The sequence below is a fragment of the Phasianus colchicus genome, chromosome 28, assembly GCF_987193195.1.
Source record: "Phasianus colchicus chromosome 28, bPhaCol1.hap1.1, whole genome shotgun sequence".
NCBI lineage: Eukaryota > Metazoa > Chordata > Aves > Galliformes > Phasianidae > Phasianus > Phasianus colchicus.
Window position 1 is genome coordinate 3,428,643 of NC_143463.1, and position 21,354 is coordinate 3,449,996.

The window sequence follows — 21,354 nt, forward strand, 5'->3', positions numbered from 1 at the left end:
GGAAGCAGGAGCTGGGGAACCCATCACCTCCTTTTTCTTCACCTCCCAGTTGTACCCGAGGCTCTGGGAAGTGCTGTGAGCTCAGGGCTGCGGTGGCACTGGGGACCAAGGAGGGGACAGCGTGTGCTGCACGCCTCCAGCTCACAGCTTTAGTTCTCAGTGCAGAAAAGCAGTGCTCAGGGATGGGGTGGGTGCAGCAGTGGGGTCCTGCAGCAGCCCCCAGGGACAGGCAGTGCTCAGGGGTGCTCTGGTTGCTAACACGTGCCATGCATCCCCATGTTCCCTCATCCTCAGCTCTCTCTTACATTGTCAGGTGGTTTTTCTCTCCGTGCTTGATTTATTTTTTTTTCTTTTTTCCCCTCCCCTGTAAGGCGATACTACTGTGCAGATCCAGTTTGGGCACATTTCCCCCCCCCCCCCCCCCTCTTTCCACCTCCCCAGCACCCAGGGCGAGGTGACACCCGATCTTCTATTCACACTTCCAGCAGCAAACTGGTTCTGTTGGTGATGGGCCGGGCGTTTTGTTTGCGTGGTGGTGTGGTGTGGTGCCGGGAGGAATCAGGAAAATTGGGTGGTGTCAGCACTGCTGCAGCTCCAGGGACAAAATCTTGTTCCCTGCTGCTCCCCGTGCCCCGAGCATCGCTTCTGCCACAGCAGCACCCGCACCCACGCAGTTTGGGGAGGGGAGATGGGGTGAGCAGGAGGGGTCTCAGCATCCCTCGCAGTCTGGAGGCATTGCTTTGTGCTCCCCAAAGCACTGCTTTAAAGCCAAAAGCTCGGAGGCGGTGTCCTCGTACGATGTGGAAAAAAGATGCAAAGTGCTGCCCGGCTGGGATCTGTGCGTGATGCAACTCTGGGTGACGCTCGGGTGAACGATGCCATCACAGATTCCCCTTCTGGGTGGGTTTTTGTGCACGGCGTGGTGGTTTGGGATGCTGTCACAGATGGGTGCTGTTCTGAATGGCACCTCAGCTGTGTTTGTGCACGGTGCCATTCCCACAGCGACCCCAACACCCCAGCGCTGCCATTTACTCTTTATTCTTACTTTACCCACACGGGTTGCAGGATTCCCTTCCCCTCATGGTCACCTCCCAGTTCCCATCCAGTCCCCCCCCCCCCCATGCACATCTGCGTGACACACAATCAGCATCCCCAATGCTGACCCCCCCCGCCTCCACCCGGCTGTATCTCAATTCCTCAGGTTCTGATGGGAGCACAGGGTTCCCCCCAACCCTGCGTGGACCCCCTCCCCCCCTCGCCCTCCCCCAGCAGCACGGGTGTCCCCCCCACCCAAATGGGGACGTGGCAAACTCAGGGGAATTGGGGGGGTTTCCCAGCCCCTTTTTGCTGGTGGGGTGGGAGCATCCCCCCAAAAAAAAAGCTGGAAGTGCCCTTTGGCTGCATGGCACCCAGCAGAGCTGCACTCTGAGGGTCCATCCCAGCCACCCCCCTCCTCCTCCCACCCTGGGTTGGGCACTTTTAGGGCTGCAGAGTTCCATGTGTATACAGCCACTGGGATTTGGGGTTCTAATTATCTTCACCCCTCCTCTCCCCCCCCCTCATTTTTTGGAGAGAGCGCATGTCGCCTCCTGCTTTATTTCTCTTATGCATATCAATTAAGAAAAAAAAGTAATTAAAAAAAAAAAAAAGTTTCTCTGGGGTTTGGAAAGGAACGGGGAACAGCTGCAGACATTCATCCAGCAGGCACATCTTAACTCAGGTAAAAACGGGGGGGGGGGAAGGGGGAAAAAAAAAAACAAAAACAAAAAAGGAAAAGAAAAAACACAAAAGACCAAAAAAAGAAAAAAGGACAAAAAAAGAAAAAAAAAAAAAGACAAAGATAAAACCACATTTCTACCTCTGAAAGCGGCGGCTGTGGGCGGTCCGTCCCACGTCCAGCTGAATATTTCAGTTTTGCAAACGTTCAGGTATTGAAACTTTTGATTATTAAAAATAAATAAATAAATAAATAATAAAAATAATAAAAAAAAAAATTAAAAAAAAAAAAGAGAAAATAAAAACACTGAAAGTTTACATTTTATAATAACATTATTATACAGATTGTATTTAAGCTGCAGAATATTTAAGACAATTGTAACCCTGTAAAGTTGATGAAATATTAAAAAAAAGAAAAAAAAAAAAGATAATTAAAAAATAAATGGTTGTGTGAATTTTGTGTCCCCTCCTCGGGGCTGTGGGGGGGTCCCAGGGGGTTCACATAGGATATCAATGGGGTGAACGGTGCCAGCGGTCCCTGCGCCCTATGGTTCCTATAGGACCCCACGAGGCACCCTGCGGTCACCCACCCACACCCCGACCACGCTGCACCCCGCTGAACTTCCGGTCCATCTGGCCCCGCCCACCGGCGGTGCCGCTCTTGATTGGGCGCCGCGGCGGAAGGGCGGCGCTCTGCGCGCCAGCCGCGCTCTCTCTGGCCCTGGCGGACCGCGAAGATGGCGGCGCCCATGGAGGTGGCGTTGGTGTCGGACGCCGCCGGGCCGCTTTGCAATTGCTCGGTTTGGGAGCTGCATTCGGGTTCCGCTTTGCCCGGTTATCGCGGTGGGAACACCGGCCCGCGCGGGTTGGCGCTGCTGGGAGGCGAACACCTGCTGGGAGCCCAGCTGGGCAAGAGCTACATCAACGTGTGGGAGCTGCAGAGGAAGGTACCGGCGGCGGAGGGCGTGGGGAGAGCGGTGGGGGGGCGACCCGGGGAACCCCTCCGTAGGAGTCTCACCCTGCGCTGAGCCCCCCCAGGGTCCCTCTATCCGTAGACCTCCACCATCTCTATGGTCAGACGCCCCCTCCTTAGGGCCCCCCCGGCCCTGTGCTGAGTTGTCCCCAGGGCCCTCTTCTCAGCAGGGATCCTCATATGGGCGCTGGGATCCTCTCCAGCTCCCCCCTTCTGCAGAGTCCCCCCAGCTCTGTGCTGGTAGCCCTCCAGAAGGACCTCCATCTCTTTGGTGGAGCATTCCTGCTCTGTATTCTCCATACAGACGTCCCATGGTCAGATCCCCCCCCTCTTCCATATAGCCCCCCACCCTGATCAGGTTCCTGAGTCCCCCCTGCACTCCACAACACCCCCACATAGTGCTGTTTAACCCTGGATCCCCCTCCCCCCCACAGTTCTTGGGGAGAGCCTGGAGCTCTCTTACAGGGGAGATCCCCAGACATTGCTATAAAACTGTTCTCAAAGAGGAATTAATTCTGGGGTTCCCTTCCCCAAATGCAGCGTTGCCCCAACTGCTCCTGCATCGGGTGGACACTGCTGGGAGCCCCACACTGTGCCCCACACATGGGGCAGCAGCACTGCTGGGATCTGTGCCTGCACGTTGTGGGATCCCCACACTGAACCCCATGGGGCACTGAGGGTCTTCTCCAGTCCGGGAGGATTTGTCAGGGGAATTATGGAGAAAACCTCTGCCTCAAAACCCCCATCCTGTTCTCTTTATGTTATTGAAAATGGGAAATCTGGGGGCTCACACTTGGCCTGACAGACCAACCCCTCACCACCCCCCCCCTCCCTCCAGGACCACCCTATTATCAGCTGGGACAGGACAGCAGCACAAACCCTTTGCCCCACAGCTGCTCTCTCTCTGTTTCTTGTCATTCCCTTCTATTTTGCTGCAGGGAGCAGCAGCAGCCCATGAGTTTGAGTACACACACAACCCCTTCCTTGCTGCAGCTTGGAGTTTGTTCCTGCCTGCTTCAGTTCCCCCAAACCAAGGGCTGATGGCAGACCTTTTTGTTTTTCCTCCCAGGCTGTGAGCTCAGATCATCATCTTTTCTTTTTCTTTCTTTCTTTTTTCCCTTTTTAATTCATATTATTTTGGTGTAATTTTAGCTTGTTTTCTGCTGAAAATGCTGAACAATTAAGTGGGGTTTGTGCAATCCTAGAGACTGCACTTCTCCACTGCCTCTTCTCCTGTGTTCCAGTTTGAGCTGAACCACACTCTGCTTTCTCTTTTCCTCCCCAAATTCCCATCCATACTAAATGTCTGCTGTTGTCTTTGTGTTCCCAGGACCAGCTCCAGCAGAAGATCATTTGCCCTGGACCAGTGACCTGCCTAACAGCTTCTCCCAACGGGCTCTACATCCTGGCTGGTGTTGCTGAGAGCATTTACCTATGGGAGGTGAGGAACACACCCTGCCCATGCAGGGCTTAGTGTGGAGCTCCTGAGCTCACAACCCCTCGAGGCACAGGAATGGGTCTGCATGACACCCATGATGAGGGTTTTCCAGCATAGTGCTTCCTCCCTCACTTTTCTGGGCCTGGGGTCTGACTCCTCACATTTGCCATAAGACTTTGCAGTTATTTGTGGTCATCTTTTGGCATCTTGTTGGTGCTGTTCTCTCTGGCTTCAAAATTGTGCACGGATGAAGTGTCTGTTTGAAGGCTCCTATAAATCATTGGGACCCCTGTGTAGATTAAAGTGATCTGGATCCGAGGGAAGTGAAAAATCCCAGCAGTCCTGGAGAGAAGAAGGTTTTTGTTTGGATCCGTGATGGATTAATAAGGGTCTGTTGTGCTGAAGGGAATGGAAATGTAAAGATTTGCATCCTCTGTGGATAGTGGCTGCCCTAGTCCTGCCAGGTGTGGATAGATCCATGATAGTTGTGCTGCACAGTGGAGTCAAAGCTTCTCTGGGTCATGTGCATTAGAGATCCACGCTGGGGCTGGCTGCCCAGCAGCTTGTCATAGCAGGGTGGGAGATGAGTGTTGCTGGAAGAGGCTGGCTGAGGTTTAGGTCTTTTTGTTTTGGAGCTGCAACAGATGCTTGGTGTTGTGAGCTCAGGTGCAGAAATCAAGACTTAGTGTTCATTTAGCATCCCTTCCACATACTGGCCTAATGTTTGTATGTGACTTGTGAGCTAGATGTCCCTACAGGCTGATATATTCTGGTCATCATCCTGTTTTCAATTAGTGGTGGTGTTTACGTGGGATTACGCTATGTTCTAAGAGCTTCACCAAGTAAATAAAAGAATACAGCTTGTTTCTAGCCCCAGGATTAAAGACCAATATGTCTAACCTGTAAACCTCTCAATCTTGGGGGAATGGTTTTGAGCGTTATTACGTGGGTGGCTCTATCTTAATTCATCAGGGAACACTGAGGCTGAGACTGCAGCAAGTAGGAGTTGCTTACTTGTGATGCTCTGAGCTGGTTTCTGCTCTGCTTCATCTGCAAAGCGTGGTCCTTTCTCCTTGCTTCCAGTTAGCCTTGCCTTGGCAATGTTTCAGAGCAGCTGGCAGCAGTGGGTGATGGCAGAGCAAACAGGCACACATTGGAGAGGCCACATGGAAACCATCATAGAGCTGGAAATGGGATCCAAGAGCCCCATTTATCCACCTGCTCTGCAAAACCACTTGTTCACTGTTGAATTGCAGTTTGCTTTTATTTTTAGATACAATTCAGACAATGAGAGGGAGTTGATTCTGTTCTTTTCTATGGGGCTCCCTCGCCACCTCCTTAGCTCCCTCCCTATCAGCAGTGTTGCCTTTTAATAAGAAAAGCTCTGAGTTTGGGGAACTCTTTGTCCACCCTGGAGGTCCTCTTGGTCTGAGAGCACCCACCCTGGGTGGAATGCAGCAGCCCTCTGTGGCTTTGTAACCCCTGCAGCCATCGCGTGCCTTCAACCTGAGCGCCGAGATGCCATGGGAGGTTGGAGGAAGCCATCAGAGTAATACTAACAATAAACAGGAAATCTTTACTGAGTGCTTGTGTCTCGACCAGAGAAACTGCAGTGCTGTCACCGGATTCCAGAGTCACCGTGGCCAGGACCTGCTCAAACTGCTTCTCGCTGTGTTTACTCCTTGCTGAGTGTTCTCCTGCCCTTTCCTCAGGTCTCCAATGGAAACCTCCTGGCCATCCTGAACCGACACTACCAGGACCTCACATGCCTCTGCTTCACTGACGACAGCAGCCACTTTCTCTCGGGGGCAAAGGACTGCCTGGCGCTGGTGTGGAACTTGTACAGGTAACAGTGGCCACAAGGACATCTTGGTCTGCTCATTCTGGGAGCAGAGAGCATCTGGGCAAGGAATACAGCATGAGATCAGCCACCACATCCTGGAGGCAGGATCGGCTCTGCTTAAGCCTACATCTCTAAGCTGTTCTTAAAGCTTACTAGTGGTGATGAGTCTGTGCCCTCCTTAGGCAAGTTGTTCCAGTGTTATCCTATCACAGCATATCCCTCTGACTGCCTTTCTCCTTTTAACAAAGGGTGGGTTGTGCCCTTCCCCAGATAATGGCAGCTGAGCGCTCTGTCTCCTGGGGTGGGGAATCTCTCTGATGCCCACTCTCCTTGTGCTGTGGCTGCTGACCACTTCTGCCTTCAGCTTGATTCCTACACACACACAGGCGGCAGAGCCTTGGCCAGCTCTCCCTCACAGCTGCTTTACTTTGGTATCCCCAGCACTGCTGACCCTTTTCTTTGTTTTCTCCCCTCCAGTGTTCTACAGGCAGAGCCCTCCCAGATCCCAGACCCTCGCCACGTGTGGTCCCGACACAGCCTCCCCATCACAGACATGTGCTGTGGCTTTGGAGGACCTTTGGCACGAGCTGCCACCGCATCCCTTGACCAGACAGCAAAGGTAAGGCTTGAACCAGTCTGGACAAAAAAGTGTCCCAGAGGTCTGCACACCCCAGAGGGTTGAAGCTGAATTTCTGCAGAGCTGTCCGTGCGGGTTGCAGTCGCTCAGTTTCTTGGCTGCCTCTGTGATGACTCAGAGCTGCCAGACCTAATGAGTTTTGCCTCTCCAAACACCAGCGGTTTCTCTGCTCCTGCCCTCAGACCAGGGCTCCTCGTGCTTTGTCATCTCTATCGTCCCTGGAGGGTGTGGGGATCGTTTCCTCTCATCTCCCTTTTCTGCTGTCCCTTCGATCTGGAAGGACGTGGAACACAGAGCTGGCTCCTCTAGGCACAGCCAACTCCAGAGCTGGAGCTGGGAGGGATCCACTCTGGGAGATGAGATGGGTACAGGAAGGTCAGGGGCTGGTTCAGAGCTGCTGAGGAGCCTTGTTGCCTCCAGAGTCTCATGTGGATTTTGTCTTGGTTAGTGTGGGACTTAGCAAGCGACCCAGGGCAGGCCAGCTTGTGCCTCAGTTTCCCCATCCACAGTGGGATGGGATGCTGGCATGTGCTGCCAGCTTGCTGCTGGGCATGTCAGTGCTGGTAAGCAGCAGCGTGTTCTTCCAGTCAAGCAGTGAATGTTTAAGCCCCTAATTCTCCTGCATTGTCTTATTCCAGCTCTGGGAAGTCTCATCCGGGGAGCTCCTGCTTTCAGTCCTGTTTGATGTGGGGATCATGGCTGTTACCCTGGACCTCTCAGAGTATCACATGTTCTGTGGTGGCATGGACGGATCCATATTCCAGGTTGACCTCTGTGCCTGGGTGAGTGCTGGGGCTGCAGGACTTCTTGGCACTGCCATTGTGTGGCCCAGCTTTGGTGTGGCACTGTGAGCCACTGCCACCTCCTTCCTGTTTGACAGTGTGATCTGTCAGGGAACCCCTGTGTTCCCCTGCACCTCCTCTGCCCTGTCCAGACACACCAATGAATCTGCTGCCTTCAGTCTTGCTGAACTCAATCCCCTCTCACTCTTCCTTCCATCCTCCACGTCTGCAGCCAGTCCAGAGAGACCGGACCTTCCAGACAGAGCGGGAGAATGGGAAGATCTTCAAAGGGCACAGGTGAGATACCAGACATACCTGCCACGTATTTCACTGCCCACCTCACTGGTTTCTGGCAGACCTTGGGTCATCCTGAGTTTAAGCATCCCTTCCCCATTCCAGGAACCAGGTGACGTGTCTGTCCGTCTCCACGGATGGCAGCCTGTTGCTTTCTGGCTCACACGATGAAACGGTGCGGCTATGGGACATCCAGAGCAAGCAGTGCCTGAAGACGATGAATCACAAAGGTAGGCATGCCCTTATCTCCATGATCCTTTCCTCCTTGTCTGTTAAAAGCTGCTGCTGTTTTGCTCTGACGCTGCCCTTGGCAATTCAGGCATTTCTATGCTGCTTGTTTCACCCTTTTGGGAAGGGCAGAGGCATTAAAGGGATGCCTTAGCTGTCTGGAGTGGGGTTTTGACCTTGCCCATGTCTGTTAACAAGCTCTCTGTGCACTGTCAGAAAGTGAGTCACAAATTTCACCCAGCCGTTGAGGAAGTCCAGGATCTTGTTTTCCAAAGGGAGCAATTCTCCCAGACACACCCGAGCACTTGAGGAGGAAATGAGAGGGGGAGAATGTGTCTGAAGGAGAAACCGTGGCCTCAGCAGCAGGCACCCATGAGCTCATTAGGTCTGAATAGAATCCGATATCAGCAGGCTGGGATTTCAGGCAAATGGCTCCAATAAACCACGCAGACCAAAGCTTACAAGCTCATGTGAGCAGTGAGGTGCCTCAGAGCACTGGGTGATTTAGCCAGGTGTTGCAGGCCGTGAGATCCAGGCTGTATGCAGACCCATTCCTTCTTTCCTTCTGCTTTTCTGCCAGGGACCTGCTGCAGCAGCCATCCAGCCTTGCCCTGCTAGCAGTACAAGAGAAAGCAGGCAAAACTTGAGCTGTGTGAGTCATCAGAAGAGAGGTGGCCAAACTTTCACTGCAAGCCAAACATTAAAACCCTCCTCAAGCCTGCAAGGGAGCACAGTCAGACAGAAGCCCCTGCAGCACCGCGCTGCTGGGTGCCAGGGCTGGAAGGCGAGGGGGCTTTTTGCATCCTCTACAGACTGGCTTCTTCCTACAGGCTGGGACTGGGCTTCCCCAGCAGTGCTGGCACCATTACCACCCTGCTGATGCCTGGATGTTTCATCTGAGTGTGGGAACAGCGTGGGAGTGGGATGTAATGTGGGAGCTGTACTGTGGGGAGCACAGGAGCAGGGGCTCTGTGCTGTGACCCGGCACACCACCAGTTCTCCTTTGCTTTCCTGCATCAGGAATGAGGGACTCCTCTGTCCCCGAAGCTGCCTCTCTCCTGGAGCTGTCCCAGCAGTGGGCTTCCTGCTCTCAGGCTGTGGTTTCCCCTTTGCCTTCCCCTCTGCCTCTCCAAGCTGCAGCACAGCCCTCCTGGCAAGGTCTGTTCCACGCTGCTGTTCTGCTGCCCCTCCAGCATGTTCCCTTTGCGAGGCGAAGCTGACATGGGCTTCTCTGCCACAGCTGACATGACAGCCACCCCCGGCCTGCTGTGCTCTGGACAATGACGTCCGTCTGCTCACAGGGGCAAAGGAGGCAGCTGCGGGCAAAGGAGAAACCAGTGGCATCCCCACATGATGGTGCTGGAAATAGATGAGAGGAACTGGACGTGGCTCAGGGCTGGAGAGGAGCGTGGCTGTGCTGGCAGGAAGGATGCAGGGGGCTTCTCCAAGGTTTGCTCGTCCTTGGTTAGGGCAGAGCGCAGGAAGAGAGACGGGCACTGAAGAGTTGTGCTGCTGCTGGTAATGAGCTGTGACTGCTGGGGCAAGGGCTGCTCTCTGCCACTGCAGAGCATCTGCTGCTCTGTGCACAGGTACTGCTGCACAGGGAGCCTGCAGAGCTCTGAGCCAGTGGGCCGTGGTGGGAGCCCTGCCCCCAAATCTCACTGGATCTCAGTTCCCTCATTGTGCCAGCACTGTTCTTGGTGACATGGGCTGTCTCTGAGGACTGGCTCAAACGAGGCAGTGTGTGTGTGCTCCATCTGAGTCCATCCTGCTGGCACCTGTCTTGGAGCTGGATTATTTATTCTCCCTCAGTCCCATGCTGGCAGGACATTACTCACTGCCCAGTGCTGAGCCGTCCCTGATGATGGGGTTGGAGGGGATGAGCTGGGCTGGCTCTGTTGGTAGGGTCTGTGCCTCAGTGGTGACCAGATCTGGGGGCTCATGAGCTAGTTCTGAGATCTTATCCCTGCACCTTTCTTCCTCCCTTCTTCTTCTTCCAAATAACCCCTGGTGAGCCAGAGGTGGTAATCTCACTAATGGCTCTTTTCATTACCGGCAGCAAACTTCTTTTTTAGGGAGGGAGCAGTGGTTTGTTCCAGCAAAGCATTGGCAAGGAGCAGCTGCAGAGGGCAGCCTGGGACTCCTGGCTGAGCACCCTCTGGACAGAGCGTGTGGCAGAGCATTGGTTTGCAGGCCAGGACCCAGCGTGCAAGGAGGGCTGAGCTTTGGGGCCATCTCTGCTCTCACTTGGGCTGCTGATCTTTCCACTTCAGAGGTGCTTCCTTAGCACAGACCCAGAGCATCGGGCTGCTCCAGCCCCCAGGCTGGGTTTTCTTCCCTGCTGTGCAGCTTTCTGTGCCTCTGGTGGCAGCCTGCCTTCGCTCAGGTGCATCTGGATCCTTTTAACCTTTCCCTTTGTGCGGTCGACTTGAGGTGGGGAAGATGGATGGCCAGGATTTATGAGCAGTGCTGGAGCTCCATTCACACACAAGCTGGGGGCTGTGGGGGGCTGAGAGCCACAGGGGCCGGAGGTCCTGCAGCCAATGCAGGGATATGGGGAGCAGTGGGAATTTGAGTGTGAGCTCGCAGCGGGGGGCGGAGGGGGCTGCTGACAGAAAGCAGCAGCCTGTGTGGGTAAATGTAGTAATTAAAGCGCTCGTTAGCTCTGCCAAACGAGTGCATGTGATAGATCATTACCAGGAGGCAGCAGCGTGAGCCGCAGGGGCTGACGGATGGCTGATGCTGCAGAGGATGGGTGGATCACTGTGTGTGTGTGGGGGGGGGGGGGGGATGCACAGTGTGTCCCTGGGGCTGAGAGCTGTGCTGTCCCACTGTGCTGAGGGATGAACAGGTCCTGGCTCCTGCAGCTGCCATCTACCCCTCCAGCTGTGTTTGTTCTGCCCAAGAAACATGCTGGGGGGGGGGGGGGGATGGATAGAGGAGTGACCCATCCTCACTTCTCTGTCATCGTCTCCCCCACCAGGTCCGGTTACAAACGCCTTCATAGTGCTGGCTCCAGCCAACATGCTCAACCCAGATGGGAAACCCAGCGTGCCTCTTCCTAAATTCAGCAAGCACCTCTATGGCACTGAAAGCACTGATGAGCAAAGCAGCGAGGGAGTGACGCTGCGCCTCGGGCTGCACCAGCAGGTACTGGGCAGGAGGAAGGCACTGGGGGGGAGGGTTTGCATGGGGGGATGCAGGATTCTCCCTCAGCTTGATGTCTGCAAACGGTCAGCAGCTCCTTGGGGTCTGGTGAGCTCCCCTCGTGCCACTGGGGAAGGACCTGGTGCACTTCTTGTTTGTGGAGTAGTGCACAATGGGCAGTGAGGGTTCCTGCAGTGGTAGATTGTAGCTCGATGGCTTAGAGTGAGGCAAAGGATAGGGCTCACAGGGCCTGAGCTGACTGGAGCATTCCCAGCTCCTGGGAAAGTGTGGGCCTGTCCCTGCACAGAACTGTGTCCCATGAGTGCTTTCCTTTCCTCTCTCCTCTCTCTGCCTTCTCTGGTGCTGCTCAGCTTCCCCAGTTCCGTTTCCTAAAGCTGTTGGACTGCCCTGACAGGGAATTCGAGTCCTTCTGTCAGACACTGCCCCTGCTCTCAGCTGCCCATGGGCTGCTCTTGGCTGCAGGAGAGTCACTCCAGGTCTGAGGCACTGCAGGGCTCTGGCTGCATCCCCTGGAAGCCCCCCCTGTGCCAGCTGTGGTGGCATGGAGGAGCTGGAGCTTTGCTGCACTGAGTCCTGCATGCTGAGATTCTCTACTTGAGCATCTTTTCTTTCTCTTTTTTTTCTTTTAAACCAGAGGCTTTTCCCCCACTCCATAAAGTCCATTCTCCAATGCAGTGAAATCCATTCTCCCTCCCTTTGTGCTCCCCTTGCAGTCCTGGCTGGTGCAGTCATTTGTCCTCCCTGCCTGGTGCTGTGATATGGGCTCTCTCTGCTGTATGTCAGTGCTGAACCCCAGCGTGGCCATCCTCAGGCACAGGGGCTGTCCTGTGCCATGAATGTTCACGGGCTCACTGCCATACCAGTCTGTCTGTCCCTGTCCTGTTTGCCAGCAGCCCCAGAGCTTTTCCCTCCTCTATCAGCATCTGTCCCTGGGAGAAGTGACAGCACTGTCCCTGCTGATGGATGAGCTCCATGCAGCGCAGTGTCAGCCCAACCAGGAGGGGCTGTTTGCCTGCAGCTCAGCAGAGGGGCTGGAGCTGATTTGGAAATGTCAGCATGCCAGCAGCATGGCACTGGGGGGAGCAGCAGTAGTATAATAAAACCAGAGCCTTGTGCTGTCCTCCAGGCTTCCTCTGCTGTCAGACCCCTGCATTGGCACCCTCAGAGGGACATTTTTGGGACCCCTCCCCAAGCACAGGCTTTCTGTTTTGAAGAGGGGTTGCAGCCATGCTCTGCTGCTTCTGCAGCAAAGGATATTGGCCCATGGCATTGCTTCCTTTTTGTTTTGCTGAGTGGAGGGGACAGGGGGCATCTTCACCTTCCCCACAATGTGCCCTGTGCTGGAGCTGCTGAGGGAGGACCCAGGTCTTCTGTATCAATCGTTTCCATCTGGTCCTTGCAGGAGTCTGGGGAGAGCTATCTAGAGAAGGCTGAGAAGATGTACTCTCAGATGTGCTCAACGAGAGAAAAGGTGAGAGCTGCTCTGGGGGGAAAAAGGGGTGGAGAGGCACTTCCTCCTGAGCCAGATCCCTCCAGGGGTCCTATGGTAGCAGAGCTGTTCCTCAGGGTGCTGTGCAGAGCTGGGATGGGGGAACAAATCCTGGAATCCTCTGACGGTGTCGGAGGGACTGCAGCTTTTGGATGGGAGATGAAGAAGGGGGGGGGGGAGGGGGTTAAATGGTTTGAGATGGACCGCTGTCCTGGTGAGCACCAACCTCAGCTTGCTAGAACTGAGCTCCAGGTCCTTGAAGTTCTTCTGTCACGTTTTTCTGCCACAGAACCTGATGGGAGACCAGGAGCATCTGACGATCCAGGTGAGCGAGCTGGAAGAGGAGGTGAGCACCCTCCGGAAAATCAACAAGAACCTCTTTGACTTCTCTGCTCGCATCATCACCAAGCCAGCCAAATGAGGAGGCAACCCCCAGCCCTCCCCCCCCCTCTGCCTCTCTCTGCCCAGCTCCTGGGGAAGAACAGCCAGCCTATGGACACATGCAGATGGGCAAGCACGTGTGGCTCGCATCCTCACCAGCGCCTGTCAGGCCACGTAACACACAAAGGAGCGTTTGCCTACTCCCTCTGGCATCCCTTTGACCACACAGGACTGAGATGGGGCACGGGGGCTGTGGGGCTGCATGTGGTCCCAGCTGGCTGCCTGCAGGATGGCACGGGGATGGGGCTGAGCAGTGCAGCTGCAGTGCAGACAACTGCGGGCAGAGCGTCCCCGGCTGCGGTGCCCTTCAGGATGCAGCTCCTGCTCTTCTCCTCTCTCTTCCCCTGGCCTTTTTATGTTTCTTTTTGTTACACGACCCTGCGGCGCAGACAGAAAATTGGGTTTTCACCTCTCTGAATGCCAGTTTGAGATTGGATTTTAGAGACACCTTCTGCCCACCCCTGGCTGGGAGATGCTGCTCACTGGACCCTTTGCATCCCGGACCCCGCTTGGGGTTTGGTTTGCTCCCATGCAGCGGGGGCTGTGCAGCTCCTGCCCTCTCATGGGCACCCCCAGCCATCAGTGGGGGCACTGAGCCTGAAGCTGTGGGCCCTGCACCCCTCGGGGGGGCTCTGTGTGTGTCTGGGCAGGGGAAGCATGGTGCTATTTCCGATCTCGTATGTTGACAATTTATATATATTTGGATCCAGCTATTTTGTTTTCCACGGTGTTCTGGGGAAATCAGCCTTTTGTATTGTCACTAGCATGGCAGTGGGGGTGTTGTGGGTTTTCTTTAGGTTTATTTTTTACATAAAAGATTTGTTTTTTATAGTGAAAACTGCCTGAGCTTTCTCTTCTCCTCCCCCCCCTCCAGTCACTTGCCATTGCATACTCAGTGGTGCCAGCAGGGAGGTGAGTTCTCATTCCTTCAGAGTCACTGAGCCATCACTCCCTGAGCCTCCAGCAGCCCCCAAACCACCCCCATGCCCCAGATTTGTGCTCCTGGAGCACAGGGTGCTGTGGCAGAGGGGTCACATTGCAGCAAGGAGCAGCAGTTGGCAGCTGTATTTCCTGCTGCCTTCCTCCCACCACTTTGTCCTGCAGCCCCCGGGGGCTTTTTGGGGCTGGAATAGGGGCACAGTGTGTGGGATCTCAGGGCACTGCTGTCCCCGTTTGCCCCAGCATACCACAACTGATTTAAAGTGCACTTTAATAACACAAGTAGCCGTGCAGCTTGTTCTCATGCCAGCTCGTTTAGATAATGCTTTTAGCTTAATAAGCCACATTTCTCTTTTTCTCTCTCTTCCCTCACTCCTTCCCTTATGACATTTTGGATCGACATTGATCAACTGCAGCACGGAGCAGCACGCAGAGCCCGGGCTTTGCGGGGACGGCCCCAATCGCCCCGGGGCTGCATTGCTTCGAGCAGAGCTCCGCTCGCAGCCTTCCACCTCCCTCTGCTCCACCTCCCTCTGCCATTCGGGCCCCGCACAACGACCCTCCCGTTGGCTCACACGGGGGTCGGGAGCTGCGGGGCTGCTCTTTGCCAGGGCTGTCCCAGCTCCCTCCCCCGCTCTGATCTCCGCTAAGGGAACTCATTAGCTCTGACTCATTACATTTGTCTGATGATCAATATTTTTGCCAGCTGCTCCTTGGCTTTCTCGTTCGTTTTCTTTTCCTTATTAATGTAGTGCAGCCTCTCCATCCCCACCTCCCCGGCAGCGCAGCGTTCTGGCATCGAGCAATCCTCGCACCGCACCGCTCCTCATTTTCAGGCTCTCCGCTTTGCCCCGCGACGGTTCCAGGATGATCCTGGGGGGGATCCGGGGGTCCCCTCCATCCGATTCCGAGGGATGCGCGTCCCCACCCGGGTGCTGCGGGGCGGGCGGGGCTCAGGAGGCCTCCCGGCGGCTCCGCTCCCCCCCTCCGCGCTCGGAGCTGCGGGGCCGCTCCCGCTCCGTCCCGTCCCGCCCCGCCGAACGGAGCTGCCCCCGCCCCCGTCCCGCCCCGTCCCGCCCCGTCCCGGCCCGACGGGCGCAGCGCGGGGCCCCATGGAGGGGCTGCGGGCGCTGTGGCTGCTGGCGGCCGCGCTGGGGGCTGCGGGGGGACACCCGCATCCCTGCCGCGGTCCGAGCCGGCCCGGCCCCGCCGTGCGTCTGGGAGCGCTGCTGCCCTCCGCCTCCTCCGGCCCCGTCCGCGCTGCTCTGTCCGCTGGGGGTCCCGGGGGGGGTCCCGGGGCGGTGCTGCCGTACAACCGCAGCCTGGAGGTGGTGGCGGGCCGTCCGGCGGCTCGGGATCCGGCCTCGCTGTTGCGGTGGCTGTGCGGGGCTCTGCTGGGGCGAGGCGTGGCGGCGGTGCTGGCCGTGCCCCGATCCCGCCGCGAGCTGCTCCAGATCGACTTCTTCGCCGCGGCTTTGCGCGTTCCCTTCGTCAGCGTCGTCGGCAGCGGCCGCGCTCCGCCGTTCCGCTCTCAGGTGAGTGCCCGTCCCGGAGGGACCCGAATTGGGAGCGCTCGGTCCCGGCCCCGCACCCCGTCTCCGCTGTAATCCCGTCCCGGCTCCTCTCCGCCATCATCCCGGCTCCGTCCCACCCCTATCCCTGCCGACCTCCATCCCCAGCCCGGCTTCATTCCAGACCCCATCCAAGCCCCAGTCTCCACCCTTATCCCGGCTCTCATCTCGTCTCTGTCCCAGCTCCATCGTGGCCCCCATCCTGGAGGAGTCAATCAGGGCTCCTCAGCTTCATCCTGGTCTCCATCCCTCCCTTGTCCTGGCTCTTTCCCAGACCCCATCACAGCTTTGTCCCAACCCAATCCCACTTCCCAGTCCAAGATAACCTAGGATGTGTGATGTCCGCGCTCTCCCATGCCAGATGAGCAGAGCTCCAGCCCTGTGCCCCTGGGGGTGGATTTTTCCCCTCCCTTCCCTTAGCTGCCTCCCCTCTGGAGTCAGATCCCGTCCGCTTGGGGCCGTCATCCCCTTCATAGTCTCAGGAGCATTTGGGCTCCCTTCACCTGTTGTAGGGCTCGGCCACAGCTCTGCTCCATTGCTGGCAAGGTGACTCCATGTCCCAGCATGCAGCGGCTGTGCCACTCTCAGTGCTGGCTGTGTCCTCACAGTGCCTGCATGGGGCTGGGGGCCACACACAGCCCATGGTGCTGGCAGCCCCCACCCTCCAGCAGGGGCACTGGGCGCTGCTCCTCAGCACTGCACCACATTCATGGGCTCCGCACGCCTGCAGTGCTGCATCAGCAGCGGGGAGGTGGGGGGAGCCACAGCCTCAGTCCATGCTGCTGCCGGGAGTGGGATGGGACACACAGCAGAGGGTCACCCACTGCCCTCTGTGCCCACAGAGCCCCTTCCACTTCCACATGGACCGGCAGAGCTCGCTGGAGACGCTGGCAGAGGTGCTGGCAAGCATCCTGCAGGCCCACGAGTGGCGCGAGGCCACGCTGGTGCTGTGCCGCCCCTGGGATGTCACCGCCTTCCTCGACCGTGCACAGCTCTCCCTGCACACTGTGCTGGATCTCCGTTGCCTGCACGAGCCCAGGGCTGAGCGGTGCCTCCGACAGCACCGGGAGCACCTGGGATCCCTCTCCGGCCCCACGTTGGTGCTGGGCTGTGACCTGCGCCGCGCACGGCGGCTCTTCAGGGCGGCGGAGCGTGCGGGGCTGCGGGCGCAGGAGGTTTGCTGGGTGCTGGGCTCCCCGCTGCACGCCGCTGAGCTGCAGGGTGAGGGGCTGCCTGGGGGGCTGTTGGCCTTTGGGGAGGTGGGCGCTGCACCGCTGGAGGCCTTTGTGCGTGATGCAGTGGAGTTGGTGAGCCGTGCCATCGGCAGCGCCGCCACTGTGCGCCCCGACCTCACGCTCAACCCCCCCATGATGAACTGCAACGACCACAGCGGGGACAGCACTGAGTCCTCAGGGCACTTCCTGACCCGGTGAGCTGCTGCTCCATCATCCCCCTGCCCATCCCTCCCCAGCAAAGACCCCTCCGTGACCCCCTGCTCCCCACAGGTTCCTATCCAACACATCTTTCCACGGGCAGACGGGGTTGGTGCGGGTGCAGGATGGGACGCGGGTGCAGACAGAGCAGCAGTACCGCGTGTGGAGCCTTCAGCGTGACCTGCAGGGACGGCCTGCCTGGGTGACAGTGGGCACGTGGCAGCACGGCAAGCTGCGGCTGGAGGAGGGCGCGTGGCAAAGCCACCTCCAACGCAAAGCACCCCCCGAGGGGAACGGCGGCACGCGTGCGCGGCTGCGGGTGGTGACGCTGGTGGAGCATCCCTTCGTTTTCACACGAGAGGTGGATGAGGATGGGAGCTGCCCCGCTGGGCAGCTCTGCCTGGACCCCGGCACCAATGACTCGGCCGTGCTGGATGCGCTCTTTGAGGAGCTGAGCGCTGAGAACGGCTCTGTGCCGCGGGAGTACAAGAAGTGCTGCTATGGGTACTGCATCGACCTGCTGGAGCGGCTGGCTGAGGACGTGCCCTTCGACTTTGAGCTCTACATTGTGGGCGATGGGAAATACGGCGCGTGGAAGAACGGGCGCTGGACGGGGTTGGTGGGGGACCTTCTTAGTGGCACAGCCCACATGGCCGTCACCTCCTTCAGCATCAACTCAGCGCGCAGCAAAGTCATCGACTTCACCAGCCCCTTCTTCTCCACCAGCCTGGGCATCCTGGTGAGGACCAAGGACACGGCGTCGCCCATCGGGGCCTTCATGTGGCCCCTGCACTGGACCACGTGGGTGGGCATCTTCGTGGCCCTGCACATGACCGCACTCTTCCTCACCCTTTACGAGTGGAAGAGCCCCTACGGAATGACCCCCCACGGCCGCAACCGCATGAAGATCTTCTCCTACTCCTCAGCCCTCAACCTCTGCTACGCCATCCTCTTTGGGCGTACCGTCTCCAGCAAGACGCCCAAGTGCTGCACCGGCCGTTTCCTCATGAACCTCTGGGCCATCTTCTGCCTCCTGGTGCTCTCCAGCTACACGGCCAACCTGGCGGCCGTCATGGTGGGCGAGAAGACCTTCGAGGAGCTCTCGGGCATCCACGACCCCAAGGTGGGAGCTCTGCTTGGCTGCCTCATGGGGGTGGGAGGGACAGGATGGGGCTGGGTTTGCCCTATGGCTGCCCATGGGGGTGTCCTTACCGGACCCCTTGTAGGAGCTGCTGCTTCACTGGGGGGTCCCAGCCCCTCCTGCCCAGTGCTCTCGACCCATGGGGGGGTTCTGACACCATGGTGCCCCTTCCAGCTGCACCACCCCTCGCAGGGCTTCCGCTTTGGCACCGTATGGGAGAGCAGTGCCGAGGAGTACATCAAGAAGAGCTTCCCCGAAATGCACGGGCACATGTGGCGTTACAACGTCCCCACCACCCCCGCTGGTGTCACCATGCTCAAGTGAGGGTCAGGAGCACGGGGGGGGAGGGGGCGACCCTCCCGTTCCCCCCTCCCTGCACACCCTGGGGGAGCGGCCCCCCCTGAACCCCCTGCATTGGCGCAGGACAGAACCCCCCAAGCTCAATGCCTTCATCATGGATAAGTCCCTGCTGGACTACGAGGTGTCCATCGACTCCGACTGCAAGCTGCTCACCGTGGGGAAGCCTTTTGCCATTGAAGGTGGGCAGGCGCACAGCGCTGTGGCTGCGGGGGGGGGGAGGATCCCTGGGTACTGGGGGCGGTGCGCCCCGGTCTCAGCGCTGCCTCTTTCCCCCCTGCTGTGGGGGCCAGGCTACGGCATCGGCCTCCCCCAGCACTCACCACTGACCTCCAAGCTGTCAGAGTTCATCAGTCGCTACAAGTCGGCCGGTTTTATGGATCTGCTGCACGACAAGTGGTACCGCATGGTGCCCTGCGGGAAGCGCGTCTTCGCCGTCACCGAGGTGGGGCAGCCGGATCTGGAGGGGGGGGGGGGCAGGGCTCTGCTGGTGTGTTCCCCCCCACACACACACACACACTGCTGACCCCATCGATCCCGCAGACCCTGCAGATGGGGATCTACCATTTCTCCGGGCTGTTTGTGCTGCTGTGCATCGGGCTGAGCGGGGCGCTGCTCACCTCGCTGGGGGAGCACGCCTTCTATCGCCTCATCCTGCCCCGCATCCGCCGCCAGAAGCGGTTCAGCTACTGGCTGCACACCAGCCAGGTGAGGAAGAGGAGGGCGCTGCCTTCCTCCCTCCTCCCCCCAACCCCCACCTCTATCATCACCCTTCCTTGCGCCCTACAGAAAATCCACCGCGCTCTTAACATGGGCACGGAAGAGCAGAGGAGGCAGAAGCTGAGCTTGGAGCAGAGGTAAAGCGTGGCACGGGCAGCAGCACCGCTCTCCTCCTCCCCACAGCCCTGGGGAGGCAGAGGAGCTTCCCAGCCCCAATCTTCTCTCCTCCCCCAGGCAAAGCCCCCCCCAGCAGAACCCGGCACCCGAACGGAAGGAGGTGCGCAGGGTGCGCTTTCAGCTGGACACCACCGAGGGTCCCGCAGGGCCCCCCAGCAATGGGTTGGTGCAGGGGGAGCGGGCAGGGGGCGAGAGCGAGCTGCAGGAGCTGGAGGAGAAGATCGAGGCGATGCGGGAGCAGCTGCGTGCGGCGCTGCTGAGGAAGAGCGAGTTGGTGGCAGCGCTGGGCACAACGAGGGGCCCAGGAGCAGAGCAAAGCCAGGAGGACAGGTGAGCACGAGGGGTTTTAAAGCGTTTTAACAGGAGAAAAACCAAGCCTGCGTTTTCTCTTCCAGCTGCACTGTGAAAGCAGCAGAGTACAGCTGACAGCTCTGCCCCACGGTCAGGTCCCAGCCCTGCCCCAGCACAGCAGCCTCCAGGGCTCAGCAGCCACAGGAGACCCCCACGCTCCGAGCCCAGGAGGAAGGAGCAGCCCCAGGGTCAGGGCTGAGATCCCAAAGGCCGGAGAGCCAGCAGCAGGGAGCTGACATCACACTGAGCTCTGGAGCCACAGCCAGAGAGCGCAGCCCCCGGGGGCAGAGGGACGGACATCACCAGTGCTGGCCATTCCTCAGGCTGCAGAGAGAAGAGCCCAGCCTCACCTCCCTTCGAGGCAGCAGAGGAAAGGACTAAATCCAAATGCAAGAGACCAGGGGCAGCTGTCAACAGCCAGGGATGCCACAGGCACAGGTCTTCCCTCCCTGCAACCCTCTCACTTGTGCAGAGGTTGCACTGCTGGGGCCTGAGCTCAGCCCTCCTCCAGGATCCTCAACATCACCTTCCAGCAGAACCCCATCTCAGTGCTAGCAGGACATCAGAACAGCACCAAGCAGCTGTTAGATATAATATTTATTATTATATACAAACACATTTTGTACATTAAATAGAATGAACTCTACTCCTCATTCATCAAATGATTTGGTTTGTTTTCCCACCTTCCCTTCCCACCCACCCGCTCCTCTTATAAGCCTATGGTTACTCCTTGCTCTTGCACCCTGGCACATCCATGCTCAGGAGCCTCGTCATGCTGCCCAGCCCTCCCAGGAAGGCAGCTGCAGAACTGTCTGCCCTGTGCCCCAGAGCAGCACCCAGGGCTCATCGAGCCAAAAAGAGAAAAAAAAAAATCAGAGGGCACCCACGTGGGAAATGCAGAGAAAATGAAGCCAGAGGGCTGCGAGTCCCCACGCTGCCAACATGGAAACCCAGCCCTGGTGGAAGCCACAGCAGTGCCTCCAAGGGAGAGGGGCACACTGATGCTGCTGGGAGGCTGGAGTCCCCTGCAGAACCCAAGCAGCCCCCCTCCACCTCCTCCCAACAGATTTCTCCCTGAGCTTCTCTCATCCCAGCCCTGCAGACACGGCACTCTCCTGCATCACTCTGCTTTTGCAGTCTTGCTCTACCTGCAGGTTTTAAGTCCTAACCCCCACCTGGGTCCAGTCGAGCCCTGGGGCACCAAGTGTAGCACTGGACTGGGGCACAAATCCAAGCTTCACCTCTGCTGCCAAAGAAATGAGGGAAAGTTAGCTGAAATCTGTCTTTAGTGTTTTGGGTCTTTGCTAAACCACCTCACAGAACAGCTGAGCCACAGCTGAGCCAGCACAATGCCAATCTCTCCTCAGGGATGGGGCTGATCTTAAAACACAAACGTGTCCCATTTAAGGGACAAGGCACTGAAAAACAAACAAACTCACCTGCAGCTGCAGGTGCCGAAAGCAGAGCTGTACAGAGACAGAGCTGCTGTCCTCCTCCTCTACAACAGATCCTGAGGCTACAGGTCAGCTCCCAGAGGATACTGATGGCAGGAGCTCTCAGTTGACACATTAAAGAGGGGCCAAACTCACCAGGGTCCTGCAGTCACCAGCAGCAGAAGGTGACAGCATTCCTCCAGGGCTGAATAAATCCTTTACT

The 21,354-nt window shown here is 57.7% G+C and overlaps 2 protein-coding genes across 7 annotated transcripts; both read left to right on the plus strand.

Annotated features, from left to right (window-relative positions):
• Positions 1–96: 96 nt before the first annotated feature.
• On the plus strand, positions 97–13,864 carry WDR18 (WD repeat domain 18). Of its 4 annotated transcripts, XM_031604211.2 has the most exons (10): positions 1,983–2,663; positions 4,020–4,130; positions 5,840–5,973; positions 6,448–6,589; positions 7,246–7,389; positions 7,622–7,686; positions 7,789–7,913; positions 10,895–11,061; positions 12,482–12,550; positions 12,858–13,864. In XM_031604211.2, exons 1-10 carry the CDS (start codon positions 2,454–2,456, stop codon positions 12,987–12,989), a joined length of 1,299 nt encoding a protein of 432 aa, XP_031460071.2. In that variant the 5' UTR covers positions 1,983–2,453; the 3' UTR covers positions 12,990–13,864. The 4 variants fall into 4 exon arrangements, with proteins under 4 accessions (XP_089982400.1, XP_089982399.1, XP_089982398.1 ...); XM_090126274.1 differs by lacking the exons at positions 10,895–11,061; positions 12,482–12,550; positions 12,858–13,864 and adding exons at positions 8,932–9,069; positions 9,152–9,926 and having other exon boundaries at positions 97–2,663; XM_090126273.1 differs by lacking the exons at positions 10,895–11,061; positions 12,482–12,550; positions 12,858–13,864 and adding exons at positions 8,932–9,069; positions 9,213–9,926 and having other exon boundaries at positions 97–2,663.
• A 1,188-nt stretch (positions 13,865–15,052) lies between these two features.
• Positions 15,053–20,373, plus strand: GRIN3B (glutamate ionotropic receptor NMDA type subunit 3B). 3 transcript variants are annotated; one of them, XM_090125927.1, is made up of 11 exons: positions 15,053–15,483; positions 16,362–16,948; positions 17,025–17,567; positions 17,679–18,075; positions 18,268–18,413; positions 18,517–18,632; positions 18,744–18,895; positions 18,994–19,158; positions 19,240–19,307; positions 19,405–19,677; positions 19,794–20,373. In XM_090125927.1, exons 1-11 carry the CDS (start codon positions 15,061–15,063, stop codon positions 20,077–20,079), a joined length of 3,156 nt encoding a protein of 1,051 aa, XP_089982053.1. In that variant the 5' UTR covers positions 15,053–15,060; the 3' UTR covers positions 20,080–20,373. The 3 variants fall into 3 exon arrangements, with proteins under 3 accessions (XP_089982053.1, XP_089982052.1, XP_089982054.1); XM_090125926.1 differs by having other exon boundaries at positions 17,025–18,075; XM_090125928.1 differs by having other exon boundaries at positions 17,025–18,075; positions 19,743–19,936.
• Positions 20,374–21,354: the final 981 nt, after the last annotated feature.

What these genes read in the sequence shown, in the direction of transcription:
- GRIN3B (XM_090125926.1), top strand. Translation starts at nt 15,061, where the DNA reads ATGGAGGGGCTGCGGGCGCTGTGGCTGCTGGCGGCCGCGCTGGGGGCT. An exon ending in TCAGGGCACTTCCTGACCCG is followed by an intron (nt 16,949 to 17,024) that starts GTGAGCTGCTGC and finishes TGCTCCCCACAG; the next exon opens with GTTCCTATCCAACACATCTT. An exon ending in CGGGCATCCACGACCCCAAG is followed by an intron (nt 18,076 to 18,267) that starts GTGGGAGCTCTG and finishes TGCCCCTTCCAG; the next exon opens with CTGCACCACCCCTCGCAGGG.
- WDR18 (XM_031604211.2), top strand. Translation starts at nt 2,454, where the DNA reads ATGGCGGCGCCCATGGAGGTGGCGTTGGTGTCGGACGCCGCCGGGCCG. An exon ending in TGTGGGAGCTGCAGAGGAAG is followed by an intron (nt 2,664 to 4,019) that starts GTACCGGCGGCG and finishes TTGTGTTCCCAG; the next exon opens with GACCAGCTCCAGCAGAAGAT. An exon ending in AAGATCTTCAAAGGGCACAG is followed by an intron (nt 7,687 to 7,788) that starts GTGAGATACCAG and finishes TCCCCATTCCAG; the next exon opens with GAACCAGGTGACGTGTCTGT.